This window comes from Artibeus jamaicensis, unplaced genomic scaffold, assembly GCF_021234435.1.
Source record: "Artibeus jamaicensis isolate MK-2021 breed Jamaican fruit bat unplaced genomic scaffold, CSHL_Jam_final scaffold_537, whole genome shotgun sequence".
Taxonomy (NCBI): Eukaryota; Metazoa; Chordata; class Mammalia; order Chiroptera; family Phyllostomidae; genus Artibeus; species Artibeus jamaicensis.
This window is the reverse complement of record NW_026522047.1, coordinates 45,582,518-45,606,086: the sequence shown is the minus strand read 5'-3', so window position 1 is coordinate 45,606,086 and position 23,569 is coordinate 45,582,518. Positions and strand designations below refer to the sequence as shown.

The 23,569-nt window shown below is 53.0% G+C and overlaps 2 protein-coding genes and 1 long non-coding RNA gene across 4 annotated transcripts; 2 read left to right on the top strand and 1 right to left on the bottom strand.

Moving 5' to 3' along the window:
* Nucleotides 1-59: 59 nt before the first annotated feature.
* ODAD3 (outer dynein arm docking complex subunit 3) lies at nucleotides 60-7,982 on the top strand. Its single transcript, XM_037131363.2, has 13 exons — nucleotides 60-481; nucleotides 1,750-1,871; nucleotides 1,999-2,076; nucleotides 3,703-3,873; nucleotides 3,987-4,088; nucleotides 4,185-4,310; nucleotides 4,507-4,629; nucleotides 4,822-4,974; nucleotides 5,913-6,073; nucleotides 6,156-6,381; nucleotides 6,900-7,055; nucleotides 7,406-7,490; nucleotides 7,668-7,982. Exons 1-13 carry the CDS (start codon nucleotides 241-243, stop codon nucleotides 7,784-7,786), a joined length of 1,863 nt encoding a protein of 620 aa, XP_036987258.2. The 5' UTR covers nucleotides 60-240; the 3' UTR covers nucleotides 7,787-7,982.
* LOC119038834 (uncharacterized) lies at nucleotides 7,868-8,995 on the bottom strand. Of its 2 annotated transcripts, XR_008390262.1 has the most exons (4): nucleotides 8,909-8,995; nucleotides 8,704-8,747; nucleotides 8,282-8,353; nucleotides 7,868-7,949 (listed from the first exon to the last, which is right to left on the bottom strand). It is a non-coding gene; the product is annotated as an uncharacterized LOC119038834 (long non-coding RNA). The 2 variants fall into 2 exon arrangements; XR_008390261.1 differs by lacking the exon at nucleotides 7,868-7,949 and having other exon boundaries at nucleotides 8,266-8,353.
* Nucleotides 8,010-21,695, top strand: RGL3 (ral guanine nucleotide dissociation stimulator like 3). The gene is made up of 19 exons (XM_037131361.2): nucleotides 8,010-8,588; nucleotides 8,993-9,106; nucleotides 9,727-9,950; nucleotides 10,110-10,163; nucleotides 10,282-10,496; nucleotides 14,888-15,027; nucleotides 15,128-15,343; nucleotides 15,986-16,089; nucleotides 16,196-16,280; nucleotides 17,481-17,537; nucleotides 17,647-17,733; nucleotides 17,925-17,957; nucleotides 18,038-18,159; nucleotides 18,826-18,921; nucleotides 19,027-19,095; nucleotides 19,184-19,280; nucleotides 19,950-20,072; nucleotides 20,161-20,275; nucleotides 21,229-21,695. The coding sequence occupies exons 1-19, from the start codon at nucleotides 8,010-8,012 to the stop codon at nucleotides 21,342-21,344; spliced, it is 2,646 nt and encodes an 881-aa protein (XP_036987256.2). The 3' UTR covers nucleotides 21,345-21,695.
* Nucleotides 21,696-23,569: the final 1,874 nt, after the last annotated feature.

Genomic DNA, 23,569 nt, shown 5'->3' with positions numbered 1-23,569 from the left:
TGCTCCGCCCCCGGTTGGGGGGCCATCCCTCCTCGCGGCATCAGCCAATGAGAGCAGTGGTGCACAACGGTTTCCTTGGGAGCGGAGAAGGGAGGAGGGGAAGAGGTTACCTAGCAATTGGTAGATGCTGCGTGGCCCAGCCAAACCGTCGGACAGTGCATTCCCAGAGTCAGAGGAACCCAAACTGACAGATCTGGGACCAGGGTGATTCGTAGTCGGCCCTCTGGCCCCAATCCAGTCATGACGTCGCCCCTGTGCTGGGCGGCCTCCGACAACACTCTGCCTTCCCAGGACCGGCTTTCGAGTACTTCCAAGGCCAAGGGAAGTCGAGCTCAGGCCAAAGGCCGCCACACTAGAGGCAAGGGCGGGGAACAGGCCTGGCACCCCCTCCATTCCAAGAAGGGACCCATCTATGCCAGCGTGGGGAAGTCCGCAGTGCACACGCAGGTGGCCGAGTTACAAAGGAAGATACAACTATTAGGTAAGATTAGGCTCCAAAGGGCATAAAATGGTCAGGAGTCAACCAACACCCAGCCCTCAGATTAGACATGGTGCTTCATGGTGCGATTAGACATAATGTTTTACCACAATTCATCCAGGTGGTTAGTTCTGGAGTCAAAAAAACTCATTTGTTCTTGGTTTTCCTTACATTATAATACTCTTCCTGGACCCAGAGCCAACTAGGCTGTATTTCATACTTTTGTATAATTTCAACTATTCTATCATGCATGATGTGAAAAACTGGTTCTAGCCCTGGCCGGGTAGCTCAGTTAGTTGGAGGTCACCCCTGTACACCAAAACGTTGTGGGTTCCATTCTCCGGTAGGACACACCTAGGTTGAGGATTCGCACACCCCAAGGGTGTGCATATGGGAAGCAATAGATCGCATTGATTTTTCTCTCTGTGTTTTCCCCTTCCTCTCTCTAAAAATCAATAAACGTAGCCTCAGGGGAGGATTAAAAAAGTTTTGGAGACAGAGTCTTCTGGGTTCATATCCTGGCTCTGAATATACTAATGGTTCGATCTTGGGGGACTAAGTAACCTAATTGTTCTCAGTTTCTCCATCTGTAAAATGGGGATAATAGTGTCACCCCATAGGTAGGTGAAATGTGTTGAGTGCTTAGAACAGTGTCTGGCACGTAGTGACACACTGTAAATTGTAAACCAGGGGTCCTGAGGGAGAGGACAATTTTGCTTCACAGGACATTTGGCAAAGCATGCAGACATTTTTGGTTGTCATATTATTGGTGGCAGCAGGTGGGCATGGCTGCTGGCATCTAGAAGTGGAGTCCAGGAATGTTGCTGAACATTCTACAATGCACAAGACAGCCCACAGCAAATAATTGTACATCCCAAGTGTCAGTCATGCCAAGGTTGGGAAATCTTAGTGTAAACCATTACTCTTGTTATTGTTTTATTATTGTTAGGGGATAGTCTTGCATAGTGGTTAAAGGTCATAGTGGTTAAAGGCTATCAGACTGCTTGTGACCTTAAACAATCTAATAAGCCCAAGCCTCAGTCTTCTCTCCTATAAAATGGGTATGACGTGGATATGCACCTATTGGCACACAGTCTTTTATACCTGGAGAGTTCTTAGTCCAGCACCCAACACATAATAAACGCTTAAAGCAAAGTATTGTGATAACATTAAGTTGATGATTACAAAAAGATCATCCTTCTGGGACAATCCAAGTCTTTCCCATCCCCTGTGACACTCCACTTGTACCTGTCCACGTCCCATGACCCCAGAGGGTGACCGGAAGGCCTTTTATGAGAGCACTCAGTGGAACATCAAGAAGAATCAGGAAACCATCAACCAGCTACATGAGGAGACCAGGATGCTGCAACTACAGCTGACAGACCTGCTCCAGGTGAGGGTATAGGAGCGAGTGAAGAGGTCCTAGGGGTCAAGGGTCAGGGCCAGGATTCCCAGGGGCAGGGCACTGCCTTATGTACACATAGCTTGGGTTAGTGGTAACTGTGCTCCTCTTTTTGCAGGGAGACGAGAAAGTAGTCCAGGCATTGATTTGGGAATGGAAGTCAGAGAAGCCATACCTGAAGAACAAGACAGGCCAGGTTTGCCCCACACTCCCTCCACTGACCATCTCCCTTTAATTTTTTTAAGACTTTTTTTTAGAGAAGAGAAGGGAGAGAGATGAAGAGAAACATCACTGTGTGTGGTTGCTTCTTGTGCGACCCCTGCTGGGGACCTGGCCCTCAACCCAGGCCTGTGCCCTAGACTGGGAATCAAACCAGGGACCTTGTGGTTTGCAGGCCGGCATTCAAATCCAGTGAAGCCACAACAGCCAGGGCCGTCTCCTTTCATTTGCAGCCTGGATCCCCTCCCCACTGGACTCCCCACCTCCTGCCCCTCCCTCTCTAGTCCTTTCTCCATATCAGCCACTACTCATTTATTCACTCAGTTATCACACACCAACCATGTGCTCGGCATGGTATTAGGTGTTGGTGATCATACAATGAAAAAAAAAGACAAAGTTCACACTGGAAGAGGGATTCACACTTTTAACATTTTCATTTATTGATTTTTTTTTTTTTTAGAGAAAAAGAATCATCGATTTGTTGTTCTACTTATTTACGCATCATTGACCTCTTCTTGTATATACCCTGACCAGGGATGGAGCCCACAACCCTGGCATATTGGGACTGTGCCCTAACGAACTGAACTACCTGGCCAGGGCTTGGGGGTTTGCACTTTAGATTGATGGTTGGGGGGGGGGGGTCAGCAAAGACCTTTTCTTTAAGAGGGGATAGTTGAGCTGAGAATGGGCCAGCCAGGAAATGATCTGGGGGGAAACAGTCCAGTCAGAGGGAGCAGCAGATGCAAAGTGTCTGGGGGTGGGAACAAGTGTGAAGTGTTCGACACATGGGGAGGCCAGTGTAGCCAGACAGGAGCGAGTGAGGGATCGGTAGGAGGTGAGGGCAGGGAAGTCATCAGCAGGCCTGCCGGCTGTGCTGAGGGGTGCAGACTTTGTATACAAAGACTCAGGGAAGTGGAAAGTGGACTGTGAGAAAGCAAGAGTGGAAACCAGGTGGTGCTCACTGGTGAAAGGTGGCGTTGTACACTAGGATGAAATCCAGAAATAAGAAGAAAGTGCCCTGGGGGGGAGCTTTGATGTAGAATGGGATGGCTAACAAACTCAGTATAGGTGGGAGAGAAAACGAGGTGAGATGACATCACAGTTTTGGACTTGAGTGCTTGGAAGAGCTGCTGAGGGCTGAGGTTGGAAAGATTTGAGAAGAGCAGGTTTGGAGAAAGAGCAAGTGCTTCATTTGGCCACGGTGATACTGACGTGCCTCTGCACACATCTGGAAGGCAGTGTGGACGTGGAGATACGAGCCTGCAGTTCAGGGGAAGGCTACATTTGGGTGTCTTCAGTGTATAGGAAGGTGATCTTTAAATCCCCAAGACTGGATAGATCGTGCCTGGGGTGGGTGTAGAGGTAAAGACCCTGGAGCTGTCTCTCCAAAGGCAAAGGAGAGAAAGAAGGGGCAAATGGGGAGGTGGGTGGAAAACCAGGGAATGGGCTTCCTGAAGCCACCAAAGTAGAAAATCTTTAGGGGTCAGACAGCTCAGATGCTGCTCAGAGACAAGGGAGATAGAAGTAAAATATGGGAGAAGGAAGCTCCTGAGGAAGGACTAGGGGGTGGTTCAGGTTCCTGCTCTGGCTCCTCTCCCTCCAGCAGGCCCTGGAGCACCTGAACCACCAGCTGAGTGAGAAGGTAAAGCAGCTAAATGCTCTGAGGCACCAGGTGAGGTTGCGGCAGAAGTGGCTGGAGGAGCTCCAGCTGCAGCACAGTCTGCGTGAACTGGTGATGGCGGAGGCACGAGATGGTGACACTGAGGTGGCTAAGGTACGGCCAGTGAGGTGTGGAAGGGTGGGAGGTGGGCAGAAGCAGAGGGGATGCTTAATCCTGGGGATGGAGGAATTGAGGGGGGAACTCAGCCCAGTCTTGCTTCCCTTTAGACCTTGCGGAACCTGGAGAACCGTCTGGAGAAGGCCCGGATGAAGGCGGAGGAGGCAGAACATATCACCAATGTGTACTTGCAACTCAAGGCCTATCTGCAGGTAGGGACCACAATGGCTGGGGAGGAGGAGGCAAGTGGGAGGGCCAGCCTGGCCAGGGACAGTGGTCACAGGCCTGCCCCACTCCTCATGCCCCAGGAAGAGAGCCTTCACTTGGAGAACCGTCTGGACTCCATGGAGGCTGAGGTGGCAAAGACCAAACACGAGCTGGAGGAACTGCATGTGGTGAACCAGGAGGCACTCAACGCCCGGGACAGTGCCAAGGTGCCAGCCCGCTGTCCCTGGGGATCCTGCCCAGAGGCCATGGGCTCCTGGCCCGGGAATCTGAATCCCAGCTGTCCCAGGGCCCCGCCCATCTATCTCCTAGGGCCCTGTGGCCTGGCCCAGTTGGGCCTGCAACTCCAGCCCTAAGCCATGGTAGATGCCAGCTGGTCCTGCTGTTCCCCTACCCATCCTTCAGAATCAATTGCAATATATGGAGGAGACCGTGTTCCGAGAGCGGAAGAAGCGTGAGCGCTATGTGACTGAGTGCAAGAAGCAGGCAGAGGAGAGGAAACTGCAGAACGAACGCATGGAGCGCAAGGTGGGTGCCCCTAAGGGTGCCGGGACCAAGGCCCTGCCCCATACCTGCTGACCCTTGTTAGGTTGCCTTTGCCCTGGCCCCCAAGACTGGGCCCCACCCACTCCCTGACCCTTGTCCAGATACCCTTTCTTGGCCTCTGTCCTAAGCCCTTGTCTGAAACCTGACCCTGGACCTGACCTCAACCTGGAGCAGACCCAGCGAGAGCACTTGCTGCTGCAGTCTGATGATACGATCCAAGACAGCCAGCGGGCCAAGGAGGAGGAGCTGCAGCTGCGCTGGAACATGTACCAGATGGAGGTGCTCTTCGGCAAGGTCAAGGATGCTACTGGGGTGGCCGAAACACATGTGAGTGCTGCCCACAGCCCTCTGCGCCCTGGACCAGTTCCTCAAGCACACAAATCTGCTCTCTTAAAAGACACCCCTTCCTCCTTCAGCTGCTGCCCCATTTTTCTGCTGCCCCTGACAACAGAACCCATGCAAACTGTCTCTACTCACCCCCAAGCCCTCTCCTTCTGTTCACTCTTACACCAGTGACGCTGACTGCTTTGGCATGTGGGCTCTGTGAGAGCTGGGGGTTCTGTCCCTCCTCTCCTGTGTCTCCATCACCTGTAACATGGTCTAGGGCCCAGCACACTGCCTAGTGCCACCCTGGGCCCAGGGGAAGCCAAACCCCTGCCCTGAGCCCCCTCTTTGCAATGTCTTCTTTGAAGACCCTGCAAAGAAGGGTTTGGTCTTCTTTTTTAAGACCCTATGTTCCCTGCTGGCCAGCAGTGATCCCACTGAACTTCAATCTGGCTTCTCCCCTTTGGGCACTCGCCAACCCTCGACTCTTCCTATGGGATGTCCCCTGAGAAGTTCCAGGACATGGACCTATAATGTCATCTGAGGCACTGTGGCTGGTTGCCTTTTCAGAAATTGGCCTGGTGGGCAGATCACTTCCACAGCCAGCCAGTATTTTCTCACAGGATCGAGCAAGATTCAGCCCAGAATGTGGTCGGCACCTTGATTTTGGAAAGCAGCTATGGCCACTGCTACCTGCCCCACACACACAGATTTTCGGCTGATTCAAATTCCTGATATGGAGTGGGAAGGGCTCATCAAAACTTATTTGTCCAAGGCTACCCACCCTTGAGGGAGCCCCGAGTCTTATTCACATAGTCCCTGAACATCACTGTGCAGAAATCACCAGTTTAGGTGACCTGTGCTTCAAGCCCCAGGAGTGAGGAAGAGGGTGGCACCTGGGCCTTCCCAGGCCCTGGCTCTGACGAGTTGGTGGGCCGCAGGCGGTGGTGCGGCGGTTCCTGGCACAGGGCGACACCTTCACGCAGTTGGAGACGCTCAAGAATGAGAACAAGCAGGTGCTGCTGAGGCTGAAGCAAGAGAAGCAGCAACTGCAGCAGGAGCTTGAAGACCTCAAGTACTCAGGGGAGGCCAGGCTGGCCAGGTGAGGCCTGGTGCCCCAGGGAGGGGGGGGGTCCTGGGTGGGGGGCACTGCACTCCCAGAACTGCCTCCCCACTCCCTGTAGTGAACAGAAGCTGCAGGCAGAGTTGCAGGGTAGCCTCAAGGCGGAGGAGCAGAGGAGGGCTGAGGCCCAGGGCCAGCTGGAGCAGGCCACACGGGCAATACAGATGCTGAAGGAGGGCCTGGAGCACCTGGTGGGCAAGCTGGAGCACGTCACAGTGGGTAGCCAGCTCCCTGAGGAAGCCCTACTCAGAACCACCCAGGACTTCAGAAGCAGTGCTGCCCCTCAGGTGAGGTTTCTGCCCTCCAGGCCACTCAAACCCACCCCATGCCTTGTCCAGGACGTCAGAGGCCCGCCTACAGGGGAGTTCCTACCCCACGTTCCTTGGGGAACCCCCTTACTCCTTAAGTGGACCAGGACTTCAGAGACCTTGTGCTGCCTCAAGTCCCACCCCCAGAGGAAAGTCCCACCTTGCCCCCCAACCCAAAACCTGCTGCAATCCTGGAGCAGCTGGAGACAAGAGAGACCCTACCCTGTCCACAGCAAAGCACTATTGCTTCAGGTCATCCCCGCAATGGCTCCTCTAGAGTGACTGTGCTCTCCCTCCCAGGAATGCCTCCCATACTCCTTGTCCTGCATCTCCAGGTCCCAGGTTCTGTCCTCACAGGCATGGCTCTTGACTGCAGGAGGCCCCGCCCCAGAGAATAGCACAACCTCTGTAGGGGGCTCAGTGTAAAGACCTGGCCCCTGGGAGTAAGTGCCCAGTCCCCAGGTATAACTCACTTGAGGCCCCACCCCCTCCTGCAGGAGGCTGGTCACTCCACTAGAAAAGAGCTGGATCCCAAGACAGGTGACTATCTGCCCAACCTGCTGGACCTCTTGGAGGAAAAGCTGCTGAAGCTGCAGGTGCAATTTGAGGGACTCAACGTGCCAGAGATGCTGTACCACATTGCAGATCGTGAGGTACCCATGTAGGGAGGGGACTGGGTTGAGAGGAAGGGGGGCAGACAGCAGGGAGCTGGGGACAACCCACAAGACCTGGACCCAAAAGAAGGCCAATTTCACATGCCCAGGGGCGGCCCCGGAGACCAGGGGCTGTCCAGGCACGAGTGGGCACTTGATGGGAACAAGGATGTGTGGGACAGGGCATCAGTGTGCGTGCTTAGGCCAAATGATGCCACTGGGCCTGAGGGAAATTAAACGGGGATTGGCCAGGGGCCGTACGGAATGAGGATACGTTGGAATGGCATGGGGAGGAGGGTGAACAGGACTTCCCCTCCCACAGTCTTCTCTCCTGCACCCCTCCTCCCCAGTTTTTTTCCAGCCTAGAGGGAAAACTGCCCACATACAACACCCGCATCACCCTGCCCCTTGCCAGTCCCAAGGACAAGTTCTTCGGTCAGTGCGGGCAGGAGCAAAAGTGGGTCTGGGGGCCAGGGGACCCAAGCAGAGAAATGTTTGATGGGAGGTGGTCTGGGACTGGGCTAAGGGCCAAAGTGGGGCAGGGAAGTCTTGAGGCAGGGATGGGAACCGGGATTCCCTTATCCCCTCCCCCGCACCACCCCACCTCCGCAGACGAAGAGGAGACGGAGGAGGAAGACAACGACGTGGTAACTCGAGAGGAGCTCAAGATCCGTTCCCAGAAATTAATCGAATCTCGCAGCAAGAGGCGCAGTCGCTCTCGGAGGCTCTAGACTCTCCCTCTTGCCCACCGATTCCGGGCGCCAGCGGAGCTCCCCACCCCTCTGGGCAGCCACCTGCCCTCCGGGACCCTTCGAGGGCCGAGCAAGGCCTGGAAGCAGGAATGGAGCGGGCCGTGGGAGCGCAGAGTAAATATCCTCAGGCAACTGTTCCGACCTTGGAATCACGAAATAAAGGTCACCGACCAGCCTCTTGGATCTTTGCCTCTCCTTGACCATGTACCACCCCGCCCCCCCAAAAAAAATACGACTGCTTCTCAAACCCAGACCACAGGCTCTGCCCGCTCCGACCTGGGGGTTGATGACTTCCGTCAACGGGGACGGAACACAGGCTGTGCCCTCTGGGCCCCTCCACACATACTCCACCCCCCCCCCCCGTCCCCGCCCAACAAGTGGGGCTGACCGGCTCTCCCCACTTGAGGACAGAGGACTCCGCCGGGGCACACAGTCCCGTCCCCGCCTGATTTATACACACCAGTCCTCGCACACCTGTGGTCACAGAAAAGAGCCTCCCCTGGGGTGGAGCGGCGGCCTTTCTTCTGTGCGCAGAATGACACACACCTGTCGAGAGAACCCGGGCTCCACCCTGAGGGCCTGGACTGGGCACTGGGGGCCAGCTGGGGGCATCCAAGAGCCACGGGTACCCCGCCCCCGCGCAGCCGGCCAGCCCCGCCCCATGGGCCCCAAGTGCCCCGACACTGCCCGCTGCCAGCGGCCCTTCCGCTTCACTCAGCCTCGCCGCGGAGCTGGACGGGCGCGGGCCATGCTGCGGACAGCAGGGAAGGAGCTTGCCCTGGTAAGGGGACCGGAGGCCCTGGGACCCCACATACCTGGAGACCCCCAAGTTCAGAAACTCTAGGTGCCCGCCCCCGAGACCGTATCTCCCAGCAGACCGGACCCTCCACACTCACCCGCGATTCCCCGCCTCCGGCCTCTCGTCCTCCGAGTGGTTCCTCTTAGGGATGGAGGAGAGGGGGCCAGAAACAGACTCCGTGAGGCTAGACCCTGGGACCTCCCCAAATGCCATCCCACCCCCACCCCCAGAACCAGGGAGGAGGGTACGAGCGTCGTCGAGGGGACTTCCCTAGCCTGAGTCTTCCTCTGGGAAGGCCTGACCTGAGTCCCGGTGGGAGAGGGGGGCCAAGGCCCCAGGCCCCGACCCCCAGCGGCTCCCTGAACTTCCGCGCCCTCCGGGTCCAGACGCCGCTGCAAGGCTGGGGCGAGGAGACTGAGGACGGCGCGGTGTACAGTGTCTCCCTACGGCGGCAGTGCAGTCAGCGCCTGAGCCCGAGGGAAGGTCCCGGGGACAGCCAGGTGAGAAGGGGACTGAAGGGCGCGGCGGGTCGAAGACTTGCAGGCGAGGGCGGGTGGAGTGGAGAGGCCAGGAGGTTGGGAGGCGAGGGCGGAGTGGAGGGCAGGAGCTGGGGCTCGAGGGAAAGGCGGGGCTCAGGCGTGGCCCGGTGAGAAGGGCGTCCAGGTGAGTGGGGTAGGTGAGTGAGGTGCAGTCAGCTAAGGGCCTGGTTCGCGAGTGGGACCTGACGGCAGGAGCTAGGTGAGCCAGGTGGATGGGGCGGAGCTGGAGAGGCAGGGGTGGTCTTCAGAAGCTGCCGAGTGAGCGCGGGTGGGGCGGAAAGCAGGGCCTCCGACAGCCAGTGAAGCGTAGCTGGAGAGCCGAGAGCAGCCTGGGGGCGGGGAGGGGGTTAGGGAGTGTGTGTCGGGGTGCGGGGTGCGGGGAGTGAGTGGCGGCAGAGGGCGGGGCCTGGGAGGACCACGGTGTCCCGGTCATTTGTGCGTAGTGCAGAATAATAAATCCGGGGGCCGGACTCAAAGAAATGGGCAGGATGAGATGCAACAATGCTGCTAGCAATGGGTGTGATTAGAAAAGAGGTGCTGGGGGGCCACTTGTCACGTCAGTGCTGCTCCCTGCCTCACAGGTCCCCGGCCCCAATACCAACACCTTCCTCCATTACCGCACAAGCAAGGTGCGGGTGCTGAGAGCCGCGCATCTGGAGCGGCTAGTGTGGGAGTTGGTGTCTGTAGATCATGAGCAGGACCCGAGCTTCGTGCCTGCCTTCCTGGCCACCCACCAGGCCTTTGTGCCCACTGCACGCGTTCTGGGCCTTCTCCTGCCACCGCCACCACCGCCCCTGCCGCCCTGGTCAGTGCCCATAGCAGAACCTCCAAGCTTCCACCCCAGACCCTCGCCTGGGCCTTCCCTCATTTCTCGAATGAGGAAATCCCCCAAACTGAGAACCCCTCTCCTAAGCCCTCCCCTTTACTGCCTCCCGTCTTCACCTGACTGGGGGGCTCCTTCCAGGGCAGAGATGAAGAAGATACAGGGTCAAGATCTGAGCCTCAACAGGAACCTGAGGTTGGTTTCCCACGGAGTAGCAGTGGGAGGTCCTAGAGGTCAAAGGTTGGACCTGAAGTTGGGGCTGGGGAGCTGCAGAACCCCCAGTGGGCCTCTGAGACTCTGCTGTGCTGACTAGGGCTGTGGTATCAGTGCTGGGCTCCTGGCTGCGGGACCACCCTCAGGACTTCTGGGACCCCCCTGCCCACTCAGACCTGGGCAGTGTCTGCACCTTTCTGGGCTGGGCTGCCCCATTTGGGGCGGAGGCCCTGGAAGCAGAGAAGCTGCTGGGAGATTTCCTAGAAGAGGCTGAACAAGAGCAGGAAGAAGAGGAGCAGCCCCAGGCTTCTGCAGGTGAGGCATTTAGGGAACTGATAGTGCTCTGTGCAGGCCTTTCTTGTTTGCTCCCTCCCCCAGGGGACTTCTCCCCTCAGGAAGCTGCAGATCTTTCACAGGTTTCTTAATCCAGTCTGACCCTCAGTTTCCTCACCTGTACAGTGGGTATATTGACCCTTTGTCTAACATATTGACAATTATCTAACACCTCCCTTTCCCCTCTATCCTAACTGCAAAGATACTCTGTCATTGGGTGCAGATGCCCTGCATTTTTCTTTTTCTTTTTTTAAAAAGAATATGTGCCTGGGAACCTAAGGGTCCCTGGTTCGATTCCCAGTCAGGGCACATGCCTGGGTTGCGGTCCAGGTCCCCAGTAGGGGGCATTCAAGAGGCAACCACACATTGATGTTTCTCTCTCTCTCTTTCTCCCTCCCTTCTCCTCTTTCTAAATACAAATAAATGAAATATTTAAAAAAAATAATATGTGCCTTTTGAAAAGTTATTTTATTTAAAAAAATTTTTTAATCCTCACCCGAGGACATGCTCACTTAAGAGAGAGGGAAATGGCATCGATGTGGAAGAGGCTGCCTCTCACGGGGACCCTGCCAGGGAACCAAATGTGCAACCTAGGCATGTGCTCTGGCCAGGAATCAAACCTTAGACCTCTTGCTTTATGGGATAATACTCCAACCGAGCCACCAAGCCAGAGCTTGTCTGATTGTTTATAGAAAAACCTACCAACCTCTGTTGTAGAGAGCTTTGGGGGCAGAAAAATATCCCCGTACTTCATTCACGTCTTTGTTCAGTTGTCACCTCCTCAGACATGCTTTCTCTGATCCCTTCCCAACAAATAGGTTCTCCCTTTCTGTGTCCTTTTAGCCTGCCTTGTATTTCTGCGGAGCACTCATTAGTTCTGTCCCCAGGGGCGGGAACAGTGCAGATTCATTGACTGAATAATTGCCTCCTGTTTATAAAGTATTGTCTTCCACCCACCTGTGTTCCATCTGATCCCTGTCACAAAGCATCTATATCCCTATTCCTCATCCTTCAGTATATTGTATCCATCCCTCCATCCTCCCTCATGGTTATTGTCTTTCTTCCTTTGCCTTCAAGATTTCACCAGCTGATTCCAAGTCATTAGAACTGTACGGTCCAACGCAGTAGGCACTAGCCCCAGGTGGTATTGAAAGTAAACTTAATTATGTTAAAAAGAAACATTCAGCCCTGGCTGGTGTGGCTCCGTGGATGGAGTACCGGCCTGCAAACCAAAGGGTTGCCTGTTCAATTCCCAATCAGGGCACATGCCTGGGTTGTCAGCCAGGTCCTCAGTGGGGGTGTACAAGAAGTAACCACACATTGATACTTCTGTCTCTCTCTCTCTCTCTCTTTCTCCCTCCCTCCCCCTCTGTCTAAGAATAAATAAATAAAATCTTACAAACAAACAAACAAACAAACATTCAGCCCTGGCTGGTGCGGCTCAGTGGTGTGATTCCCGGTCAGGACACGTGCCTTGGTTGCATGCGGATCCATGTGTCTCTCACACACCAGTGTTTCTCTCCCTCTCTTTCTCCCTCCCTTCCTCTTCTCTAAAAGTAAGTAAATAAACTCTTTAAAACAGTAAAATAAATTCAGCTCTTCGGTTACACTAGCCACATTTCTAGAGCTCCGCAGGCACCTCAGACAGCACAGACAGGATATACTCTCACCATTACAGAAAACTCTGGAAAGTGCTGCTCTAAACTATGAGTTCTGGAGATCAGAGGAGAAACTGAACATTTATTAAATACCTACTGTTTACCAGGCTCTGGGAACCTAACAGCTTTATGTTGGGGTAACTTCTTACTATAGAAAATTTCAGACATGCACAAAAGTAGAGAGAATAGTATAAGAACACTCAAACATCTATCACTCACCTTCAATGATGATCAGTTACACACACACACACACAAAAAAAAATGTCCAGGATGATTTGGAGGCAAATCTCAGACTTCTGTCACTTTACATATCAATACTTTCTTTGGTTTACTCCTCTAATCGACAAGAACTTTAAAAATATATATAACCTTCATGCCCACAATCATTTCCAACAAAATCAGCAATAATTACTTAATATCAAAAAATACCCAGTGTGTAGTCAAATGCCCCTCTGGTACCTAAATCGTCTTTTTTTTACCGTTGCTCCTTTGAAACAGAAAGATCCGTTTAAGGTGTGCTGTTGTGTCCTGGGTCCCTTTTATTCTATGACATTCCACCTTTGCCTTTCCTTTAATGCCAGTAGGGAAAAAAATGGCATTAAATGTCTAACATTGCTCATGTGTCCTGAGCAATGCTCACACTCTTCTTCATTTGCCCACTTGCTTCCTCACGGTCACATGTGAGCTGTACCTCTGGCCCCCATATTTGCTGTAAGACCTAAAGGTTTGATTAGATATAGGTGTAATTTTTTTCCCAATGTCACTTTCTGAAACTATTGCTTTGTGGTGTCACCTGTCCTAATTTGAAATGAAAGACAAATAATCAAGCAGATTTATACAGATCGTTTTAAAATGATAAGAAGATACTGTAGCTGTAATACAAAGGAAAAGAAAATGAAAGCAATTACACAATAAACTGTGCTCGTTGCTGAGCTGGTGCTCGGGCCGCCTCACTAGGAGACATGGGACGTTCTGTCGGAGTTCCGTGGTGACTGTGGCGGGCACAAACGCCTACCAGTGCAGGGGAGGTCACTGGCCACACGACAGCAATGGCATACATGTTGGTGACATCATTTTCCAAAACGCTGAACACCCCTTGTAATTTCCAAAGAAAACAAAGTTCGGAGTTTCACAGTCTTTGAATTCCTGGAGTCGAAATAATTAGTGTTTATAAATATACCTTTTTATTTATTTATGTATTTATTTTTCAAGAGAGGGGAAGGGAAGGAGAAAGAGTAGGAGAGAAATATCAATGTATGGTTGCCTCTCATGTGTCCCCCGCTGGGAACTGGCCTACAACCCAGGCATGTGCCCTGACTGGGAATCGAACCATGATAGTCTGGTTCCCAGGCCCACGCTCAATCCACTGAGCTACACCAGCGAGGGCCTAAAATAACTAGTGTTTATGAGCAAGACAGTTGGGTGTTAGGTGCAGATTACTGTAAACAGGATTCTCAAGGACACAAATGAGTGAAAAAAGAAAGAATAAATAAATAAGACCAAAAAAAGAAAAATAGAATAAAATTTTTTAAAAGGAACAAAAGCAAAACAAAAAGAAATAAGGAGACAGATGACTTAGAGGGACATTTGGAGGCTGGGTGGCACAGTTTATGACAGTGTATGACAGCCGCCCCTTGCAACAAGATTCCAAGTTCTCAAGTGACCCCTACGGAAGCCACCGTGGAAAGCCACTACTGGTAACGTCATTCGTATTTGAATATTATAGCAGCTTGGTATTCATGATCTCATTTGATTTTTATGTTTTTAAAGATTTTACTTATTTCTGGGGAGACAAAAAGGGAGGGAGAAATAGAGGGACAAAGACATCAATGTGTGGTTGCCTCTCACATGGTCCCCACTGGGGACCTGGCCTGCAACCCAGACATGTGCCCTGACTGGGAATCAAACCTGTGACCCTTTAGTTCACAGGCTGGAGCTCAATCCACTGACCTACACGAGCCAGGGCTTGATTTGATTTTTAAAAAACAAATGTGGATGAAGAAAACAAGGCACAGAGAGGTTTTAAGGCTTGTTTTAGTTTGCACAGCAAGCCTGCACAAGTTTTAATTTGAACTTGGCATTTCTGACAATAACCTTCCTTTAATCATAAAGTCATATGAACTCTCATGAAAAGGGCAGAAGATCTTATCCTAATAAAGTCTCAAAGTCATAAAGCTCTACTTTATTTTTTAATATGATGTCTTATTGTTATTTTTTAATTTGTTGATTTTAGAGAGAGGAAGGGAGAGAGAAATATCGATTTGTTTTTCTGCTTATTTATACATTCACTGGATGATTCTTGTATGTGCCCCCAACCTTCTTGGGCAGGCGATGCTGTTTTAACCAACCGACCTATCAGGCCAAAGCCATAGAGCTCTGTTTTCTGTGCTGGTCTTTGAGCACCTGACTTCCGATTCCTGCCCTGTCATATGCTGAGGTGACTTAGGGCAGACTGTTGCTGCCTCAGCTTCTCCATCTGTAGAAGGGGGTAATGGGATCTGGCTCACTAGCAAGTGTGCTAAACTTAATCCACGCTAGGTGCCCAGTGAAGGTCACCGTTGCTCTGAAGCCCTCACAAACATTCAGGGAGGTCTCCATTTCACAGATGAGGAAAAGGGAGGCTCAGAAGCACTGAGGGACTTGCCCTAGATCACACAGCGGGTCCTGGATTCACACTTGAGAATATTTACCCCTGCCCCCCCCATGCTCCCTCAGGACCTCCTAGAACTGCTGGGACCCTCGATCCAGACTCCCCTGAAGGCTGCTTAAAAGAGAGAGGGCTGGTCCAAGATGGCCCTGAGCTCCTGGACTTCAGTGCAGACGAAGTGGCTGAGCAGTTGACTCTGATGGATGTCGTGAGGATGCTGGAGGGGCGCGGGTGGGGGCGTGCGGGGACGGGGCAGGTCCCCCCTGGCACAGACCCTAATCCCCCAACCCCTGGACCCCCTCTATCAGGAGCTCTTCTCCCGGGTGCGGCCCTGGGAGTGCCTGGGTTCCGTGTGGTCCCAGCGGGACCGACCAGGGGCCGCAGGCACTGCCCCTACTGTGCGCGCCACTGTGACCCAGTTCAACATGGTGACCGGCTGCGTGCTGGGCTCGGTGCTCGGGGCGCCAGGCCTCGCCACCCCTCAGAGGGCTCAGCGGCTGGAAAAGTGGATCCGCATTGCCCAGGTGCGTCTTGCCGGGGAGGGGGCCTGGGGGTGGGACGTGGAGGCCGGCGAGGTGTAGGGAGAGAACAGGGGTGAGCAGAAGAGTAAGGACTGGAGTCCGGCGATGTGGACAGCGTCGAGATGGAGGGTGCCAACGGGAAAGTCTAGGAGAAAGCAGTGCCAGGCTGGGGTCGGGACAGCCAAGGAACCCTGGGTGGGTCTTAGGAAAAGAGGAAGGGGTGGCAGGTGGCGCAGCGGGAATGGGATTGGTGGAGGAACCAAAGCCCAGAGGAGGGGGCAGGGGTTCCGAAAATGACTGGTTAGAGGAGGAGCGGGAACCCGAAGAGAGTGGAGACGTGGCAAGAAGGAGGGGAACGTGGGTTCAGGGAGGGCGGGTTTGGGGCCCAGGAGAGGTGCTGGGGGCGCGTGCAGTGCCCAGGGGAGAGTAAGAATGGGGACGCGGGTAGTCAGAGCAGAAGCAGGGGAAGCGAGGCAGCTGGGGGAGGGGCTGGGGCTTCGGGTGGGGAGAGGGAGGAGCTCCTGGAGGAGAGACTTAGTCTTGGTAGCTTGTCAGGTGTGGGGCCCCGCAGTCTCGAGATCATAGAAGGCGGATTATACCTGGCGAGGCTTGCGGTCTGACCGGCGCCCCCACCCCGCCCCCTAGCGCTGCAGGGAACTGCGGAACTTCTCCTCCCTGCGCGCCATCCTGTCCGCCCTGCAGTCTAACCCCATATACCGGCTCAAGAGCTGCTGGGGCGCGGTGGGCAGGTGAGCAAGAGTGGGGAGAGGGGCTGGGGGGAGATGCCCTCCCTACCCAGTCCCAGCCCTGACCCTCCCAGCCACCGACCGCTGACCCCTCTCCTGTCCCCCACAGGGAACGGTTATCCACTTTCAGGAAACTTTCGCAGATTTTCTCGGATGAGAACAACCATCTCAGCAGCAGAGAGATTCTTTCCCAGGTACAGAGGCCCGGGAAGGGGGCCCAGGAAGGGGCGAGGCATAGATTTCTCTGTCCTAACATTGGGCGTCCTTTCCCACACTGCAGGGATGACCTTGCCCTTGTCTGTGGGCAGCCCCACATTTTTACTGCCTCTGCTGCCCTCACCATAGCTCACATCTGGTAACTGCCTTATTTATTCATTCAACAAATACCAGAAGAAGGTCGCTTAAGGCTAGAATCATAGCAAAAAGTGAAACAAAAAATTGTGCGAGGGACTTGACTTTAATAAGCAAAACTAACAAGTGAGTGCCCATAGACAGGTCAGACTTCCTGTGAGTAAGACCACGGTTCTCAATGCGCCTGTGGGAGTGTTTAGGGTAAGCCCAGACCACATGGAGCCTTCTTCACATTCACTCCTGCAGGTCTGCACCCAAATGCCCCCTCGGGGATGCCCGCCGTGCGCCTCCCCAGCATCTCCAGCCCCCTTTGTTGTTCTTATCTCTTATCTCCTGTAGTTAAGTGTCCTTAATTACATGCTACTCTGGTTGTTGCTCTCCCTCCCTAATGTCTGCTTCATGAGCCCAGGGTCTCTGTCTGTTTTGCTCACTGCTGCTTCCCCAGGGCTCAGGACAGTGCCTGGCTCAGAGATGGCACTCAACAAATATCTGAGTGAATGAGTATCTGACATAGGGATGATCTCAAGGATGAGCTCAAGGGAAAAGGAGCTCTGCATTAAGTACCTACTGTGTATCAGGCACCCTGCTAGGAGTCTTGGCCGTGAACCAGAGGGACACAGTTCCTGCCCTGGGGAGACTCAGGCTCCAGGCAGGGAGACACACAGGCCAATAATAACTGCCCCAGCAGTGCTATAATTAATTACCGGGCAGAGCAACATTATGAAGGCAAGGGTCGGGGCATTCCCAGGGGACTGACTGCCTGAGGGCCTGTTCCATCAAGCCTGGGACAAGGATTCTCAACTGTGTAGAGGCTGTCCCTGGGGACCGTGGTACCCACAAGCCCCACCTCTGGTCACCCACTGGGGCCTGCCTTCTGCCGCTTATTGGCTCCCTCCCTCCCTTCCCCATTCACTTTCCTTTGAGTATGGCCCTTGCAACTGGTTTGTGATGGCTGAAAGCCAAACGGTTGTGTATTGAGGTACCTTCCCTGAAGGAGAGGTCCAAGAGACCCCAGAGTTGCTCAGGGCTTCCCCTGTCCCCAGGAGGAGACGACTGAGGGACCCCAAGAGGAAGATACTCCCCCAGGAAGCCTGCCTTCAGTGAGTGCTGATTGTCTGGTGTGGGGGACAGGTGGGACTCTCATGGAAGGGGGTGGAGCTTAACGGGGTGAGTGATGGCTGAGAATGACCGGAGCCCTGGGTGCCACAGAAACTGCCCCCAGGTCCGGTCCCCTACCTTGGCACCTTTCTCACGGACCTGGTTATGCTGGACACAGCCCTGCCGGACATACTAGAGGTGTGACTCTTGACCCAGCACCACTTGCCCTCAGCACAGTGGGCCTCCTGACATCCCACCCTTGACCCTACCTACACTCCCAACCCCAGCCCCCTTAGTGCAGTGGGGCTTCTGACATTCCAACCCCTAACCTTGACCCTCAATCATTCCTTGACCCTGGAGACTCCAGTTCAGATAAAGTTTGCCCCCAGGGGGATCTCATCAACTTTGAGAAGAGGAGGAAGGTGAGTGGGCACTGGAGTGGGTGTGAGAGGGACCAGGGTGGGTGAGGGCAGGGGCAAGGTCTCAGACGCCACACCCTCAGGAGTGGGAGATCCTGGCCCGAATCCAGCAGCTACAGAAGCGTTGTCGGAGCTACTGCCTGAGCCCGTGCCCACCTGTCCTGGCTGCTCTGCGTGCCCAGCGCCAGCTCAGTGAGGAACAGAGGTGACCCTGTGGCCTGGCCCAGCCCTACCTCGCTGACCCTGGATTACACACTTGATTCGCCTAAGACCCACCCCCCCTTCTTGAGCCCTAACCACCAAACTGTGACCTTGCATTGTCTCCAGCTCAACTGCGGGCCCCAGATGACCTCTGACCTCAAATTTGACTCCATCTAACTTTCTGACTTCAACCTTTAATGCACAGCTGGCTTTTCAACCATCTCATCTGTACTCTTCCCACCCTCTAACCCTGACCTGTAACCCATTTGTGACACCCCCATCCGACACTCTGAGCCCAATCACCGACCCCCAATTTGGAGTAACTGACCCTGACTTTGACATATATTTGACCATCCAACTCAACTATCCGAATTATTTCCTTTCATTTTATTGAATTTATGACCTTACCCAATGATTACCTGACCTTGAATTCTATGCTTGACCCAATTTGACTCTTCAGTCCCACCCTGTGAATCTCTGTGTGACCTGTCAGCCAAGCCATCCCAGCTCATCCCTAATAAGACCCTATTCCTTTATGATCTCATTACTACCCTGACCCTCACATTTGGTGTCCAACTTGGCTGTTTCCCACAATGCCCAAAACCCAGATCCCAACTGATTTTAACTCTCGTCTTCCAAATTTGCCTCCACCTGTACCTTGATCCCTCAGCTACCGCGTCTCCCGTGTCGTTGAGCCACCAGCCGCCTCCTGTCCCAGCTCCCCACGTGTACGGCGGCGAATCAGCCTCACCAAGCGTCTCAGTGCGTGAGTCTTGGCTGGGGGGTGGGGAGGGGTCATGTGTGAGGTGATATGGTCTGAGATGGGCGGGCTGAGTCTGACCTTAGCCTGATTCCTTGTCCCCATCCTCAGGAAGTTGTCCCGAGAGAGAGGCTCATCCCCTGGTGGGAGTCCTGGGGACCCCTCATCCCCCACCTCCAGGTGAGTGTCCCTCCTAGTGAAGGAATTGTAGGTGACAGGGTCAGAGGTCGAGGCAGCTACGGCACCTCAGGCTCTGTGTCTCTCCCAGTCTATCCCCAGGGTCTCCCCCATCCAGTCCTAGAATGAGGGACCCTCCTCCTGGAAGTCCCCCAGCTTCTCCAGGGCCCCAGGGCCCCAGTACCAAGGTACCAGGACTGCCTGTGGAACTGTGGGCACCCAGGGCTGTGTGTGTGTGTGTGTGTGTGTGTGTGTGTGTGTGTGTGTGTGTGTGGTATGGGATTTTAAGGCCAGGCATGTACACAGGGGACTGTACTCATGCTTGACTCAGCACTCGGGGAGTCTGTCCAAGGGACCACGCACCTTTTCATGATCCTGATTGAGGAATCGTCCCTCCATCTGGTTTGTGCTCAGATTTAGACCCATGTGTCCACTCGCCAACAGGGCACTCTGGGATGCAATCACACACTTTTGTGAGAGTAAGCATGCCACCAGGAATTTGCATTCCTAGAGAGGAAACGTGGGCGTGAGTATTCACACATCCACAAGACCATGTGCAGGCCTGTTCATGGACCTGGACTTGTGTGTGTAAAACAACTGTGAGCATATGTATGTACTCACTATTCTATGTACACAGGTTTCGTGTGTGAACATGGGTTTGTGTGTTAATGGTGTAAATTTGTGTAACAGGGAGTGAAGGTCTGTATGTTATGGAATTGCACACGTGGGCTTGTGTGTGTACGCCCTAATTGTGTGTCCCCTGGCTCTGGGTATGTAGGGGCATGTGCTGAATACATTAATGAGGAAGGGGCTTAGTGCTCTGCCACTGCTCAGCTTCCACCCCCCATTGCCTACAGCTGCCCCTGGCCTTGACCCTGAGCTGTCCTCGAATCCCTGTTGTGGGGCAGCAGGGTTCAGAGGCCCGAGTCATCCGAGTCAGCATCGACAATGACCATGGGAACCTGTATCGGAGCATCCTGGTGAGGCACTTGGCCAGGGACCTGCTCGGGGCAGCCCTTCCCTTGGGAGTCAGACTGTCACACCTTACCTTTCACTTGCTTTTCCCAGCTCACTAGTCAGGACAAGGCCCCCAGCGTGGTGCAGAGAGCCTTGCAGAAGCACAATGTGGCCGAGTCCTGGGCCCGTGACTACCAGCTCTTCCAAGTCCTTCCTGGGGACAGGGGTGAGCAGGGACAGCTTGGCTGGGGGCAGCTGAGCTATGAGGTGGCGCAGGCACAGAGCAGGGATAAGATGAAGCAGGGTGGGGGTAAAAGGCAGTAAAATATTTGCTTTTCAGTTATATGGCCCATGTGGTTATCCTGGCTCAGTGTGAGGCAAGGGGACACCAAAGATGTCTCCCCAGGATTTGTGGGGAAATGAGACTGTCCAGGCTTAAATGAGAGAGACTGCAGAAGGTTGTCAGCTAAAGTATATAGAATCAAGAGGCTGTTCCAGCTCAGTCTGGTGGGGTACAAGACTGGAGGGGGTCTGGGCTTCTCTTTGAGGGGAAATGAGTTTGTCCAGACTCAGTGTGAGGACTCTGAAGTTATCTGAACTTGACATAGGAGAAGGCCACAAGGTATTGAAATTCAGGTAGGGGAGCATGAGGTTGCTCAGTGTAGGAGGTTGTCTGGTTTTTGAAAGGGAGAGGCAAGAGGTTGCTGTATTAGAGGATGTGACCTGAAGTAGGCTGGACATTAGGAAGAAATATATGAGGTTCAGGTGTCAGGGGCCCCAGATTGTGTAGGCTGAAAGTGGGAAGTGTGCAGAAGTTATCCAAGTTCATGGTAAGAGCAGCATGAACTTGGCTGGGAATTGGGTCAGAGGAGAGGAAGGAAGTTGTTTGGGATGGGTGGCCTGAGTTTGTCCAAGCTTGTAGTATAGGGTATTCAGACTTCAGGGGAAATGGCAGGAATTGCCTAGGTTGATGGTGGGGAGGAACCTGAGGCTGTACAGGCTTCAGGTAGGCGATTGTCCAGGTTCCCAGTGAGAGGAGAACGAAGATGGCTTAGCACTGGCTGAAGAGACCCAAGGTTGTTCAGGCCCCAGGGGGAATGGCATGAGGTGACCTAGGTCCCTTGTGGGAGAAGTATGAGGTTGTGCAGGCCTTTCATTATTCTGTCCATGCCTGGCCAGAGCTCCTGATTCCTGACAACGCCAACGTCTTCTACGCCATGAGTCCAGCTGCCACTGGAGACTTCATGCTGCGGCGGAAGGAGGAGGCCCGGCCCACCTCTGTCTGCCCGACCTGAGTTGGCCCTCTGCTGCCTCCAGGACACAGGTCCCACGGGCAGCTTCTATCACCATGGGGGCAGCGAGTGCACTCCCATTCCCTAGTAGAGCCCGCTGTGCTCCATACCCTGTCACCACCACCCCCCAAGTTTATTGGCCTCCATCCATCTGACCCCACTGGCACTGGATCCCTATTCCAAAGCCATCAGTTCACAGGGTGGCTGGTGAACTCCACTGCATGGTGGGGGTCAGACCCTTCCCCAGAAAAATCTTGTAATTGTTGGAGATGCATCAGAACTGACAGAAGTAGTTGAAAACAGTGACCAAAATGATGAAACAGGAGTCTGTCTTCTTTGTTTGGTGCCTGTGCTTCATATTCACTCATCATTAAGATAAAAATATAAAAGAAAAAACTAAGAAAGAGTCCTAAAAACAGGGTTGGGTGAAGCATGACCAGACACTAGGGGATGATGGCTGTCATGCACACAGGTTTCAGGACTCCCTCCCCCAACACTTTTGGGGTGGTGTGCTTCTTTTCTGCTGTGTATATGGGGGATGAAGAAGTGAAATTTCAACGGAATCAGAAACAAATACCATCATCACCCACGAGTCAATAAGGGCTGTAGGGAGGAAAGGAGAAGCTGAGCTGTCTGTCAGTACTGGGGTAGGAAAAGACACAGGTAGAGAAGGCAGAGATGGAGTGAGCTGTAGGGCCACTGACAACAGAGTCATGACAATACTAATCATATGCCCACTTATGAACTCTACTCTGCTGGACAATAACTAGGAGCTTTACATTTCACTGTATTAGTCAGGATTCTTTATGTTTCAAGTGGTCAAAAATCAAACTCAAATAGGCATGTGCAAAAAAGGAAATTAATAGCTTGTGTGATCGAAAAGTTCAATGTGTCAGCTTCAGGTACAGTTGGATCCAGGGACTCAAAAGATGTCATCAGGATTTCATTGCTATTTCATGGCTCTAAGTTTGCTTTAAGAATAAAATTGCCCATTGTGCCCTCAAATCCAATCACCTTCTGTGGTAATACCACCAGTGATCTTTACCTGGTCACCTAAAAGTTTTTTTTAAATGTATTTCCAATACCCTTTGCAGCAAAATGTGGCCATGTGACCAAGTGCTGGACAGTGAAATGTAAAGAGAATGAAGATGGGCAATGCTAGGTTTTTGCCCATCCTCCTCTTTCTCCTTTTCTGTCTCCTGCTGTTTAGAGTGAATCATTTTGGATTGGGTGGTTCACACCCTCTAAATAACTAAGCAACAAACTGAAAAGAGCATGGTTGTCTGAGATCACACAGCTGCTAAATTGAATTGCTGCTTCCTGGGTTGTTACATTAGAGAGAGATAAATGTCTGTCTTACTTGAACCACTGTTTTTGGGTCTCTGTTAATAACATAGCCCAACTCAAAGCAGGCTCGCACCACCTGGGTGCAGGGCCAAGCTTGCATCCTACCACCTGCACCTTCCCATGCTTGCAAGGAGAATTAATCCCTTTTTCCCATCAGGTCCAGCAAAAGTCCCATTCAGATGCCCAGTGGACCAGCTTGTGTCATATGACCACCCCTGAACCAATCACTGTTTAGAGGAATGTAACATACTAATTAGTTGGGCCTGGGTCCTGTGCCCATCCTTTGAGCCGGCAGAGAAACTTCGAATCACAGGAGTGAAGTCTGGAAGGGCACAAAAATGGAAATTACATTTGGATACTGTTACTAGAAGAAGAGAGAATTCTGGTGAATGGACACAAAAAGTAATTCCTAGAGTTGTAATAGTGGGGGATGCTCAGGCCCTGTCTGGGGTGGGAGAGGACACAGAACAATTTAATCATCTTGCCCTGGCTGGTGTGGCTCAGTGGACTGAGTACCAGCCTGCGAACTGAGGAGTCACTGGTTCGATTCCCAGTCAGGGCACATACCTGGGTCGTTCGCCAGGTCCCCAGCTGGGGGCGTGCAACAGGCTACCAGTGGATGTTTCTCTGGCACATCGATGTTTCTCAACCTCTTTTCCCTATCTCTAAAAAGTAAGTAAATAAATAAAAAATTTAAAAAAGCATCATGTCAGGTCTGGTAAAAGAGATTGCAGTACACAACATGCTTTTGGGGGGGCGGTTAGGGGTTGCTATGAATATTAAGACCTTAGTACTAATTGGATGTACTTCAAGATATTGTCTGAACAAATAATAACTGCTATATAATGTCGTATGTCAATCATATCTCAATAAAATAAAAT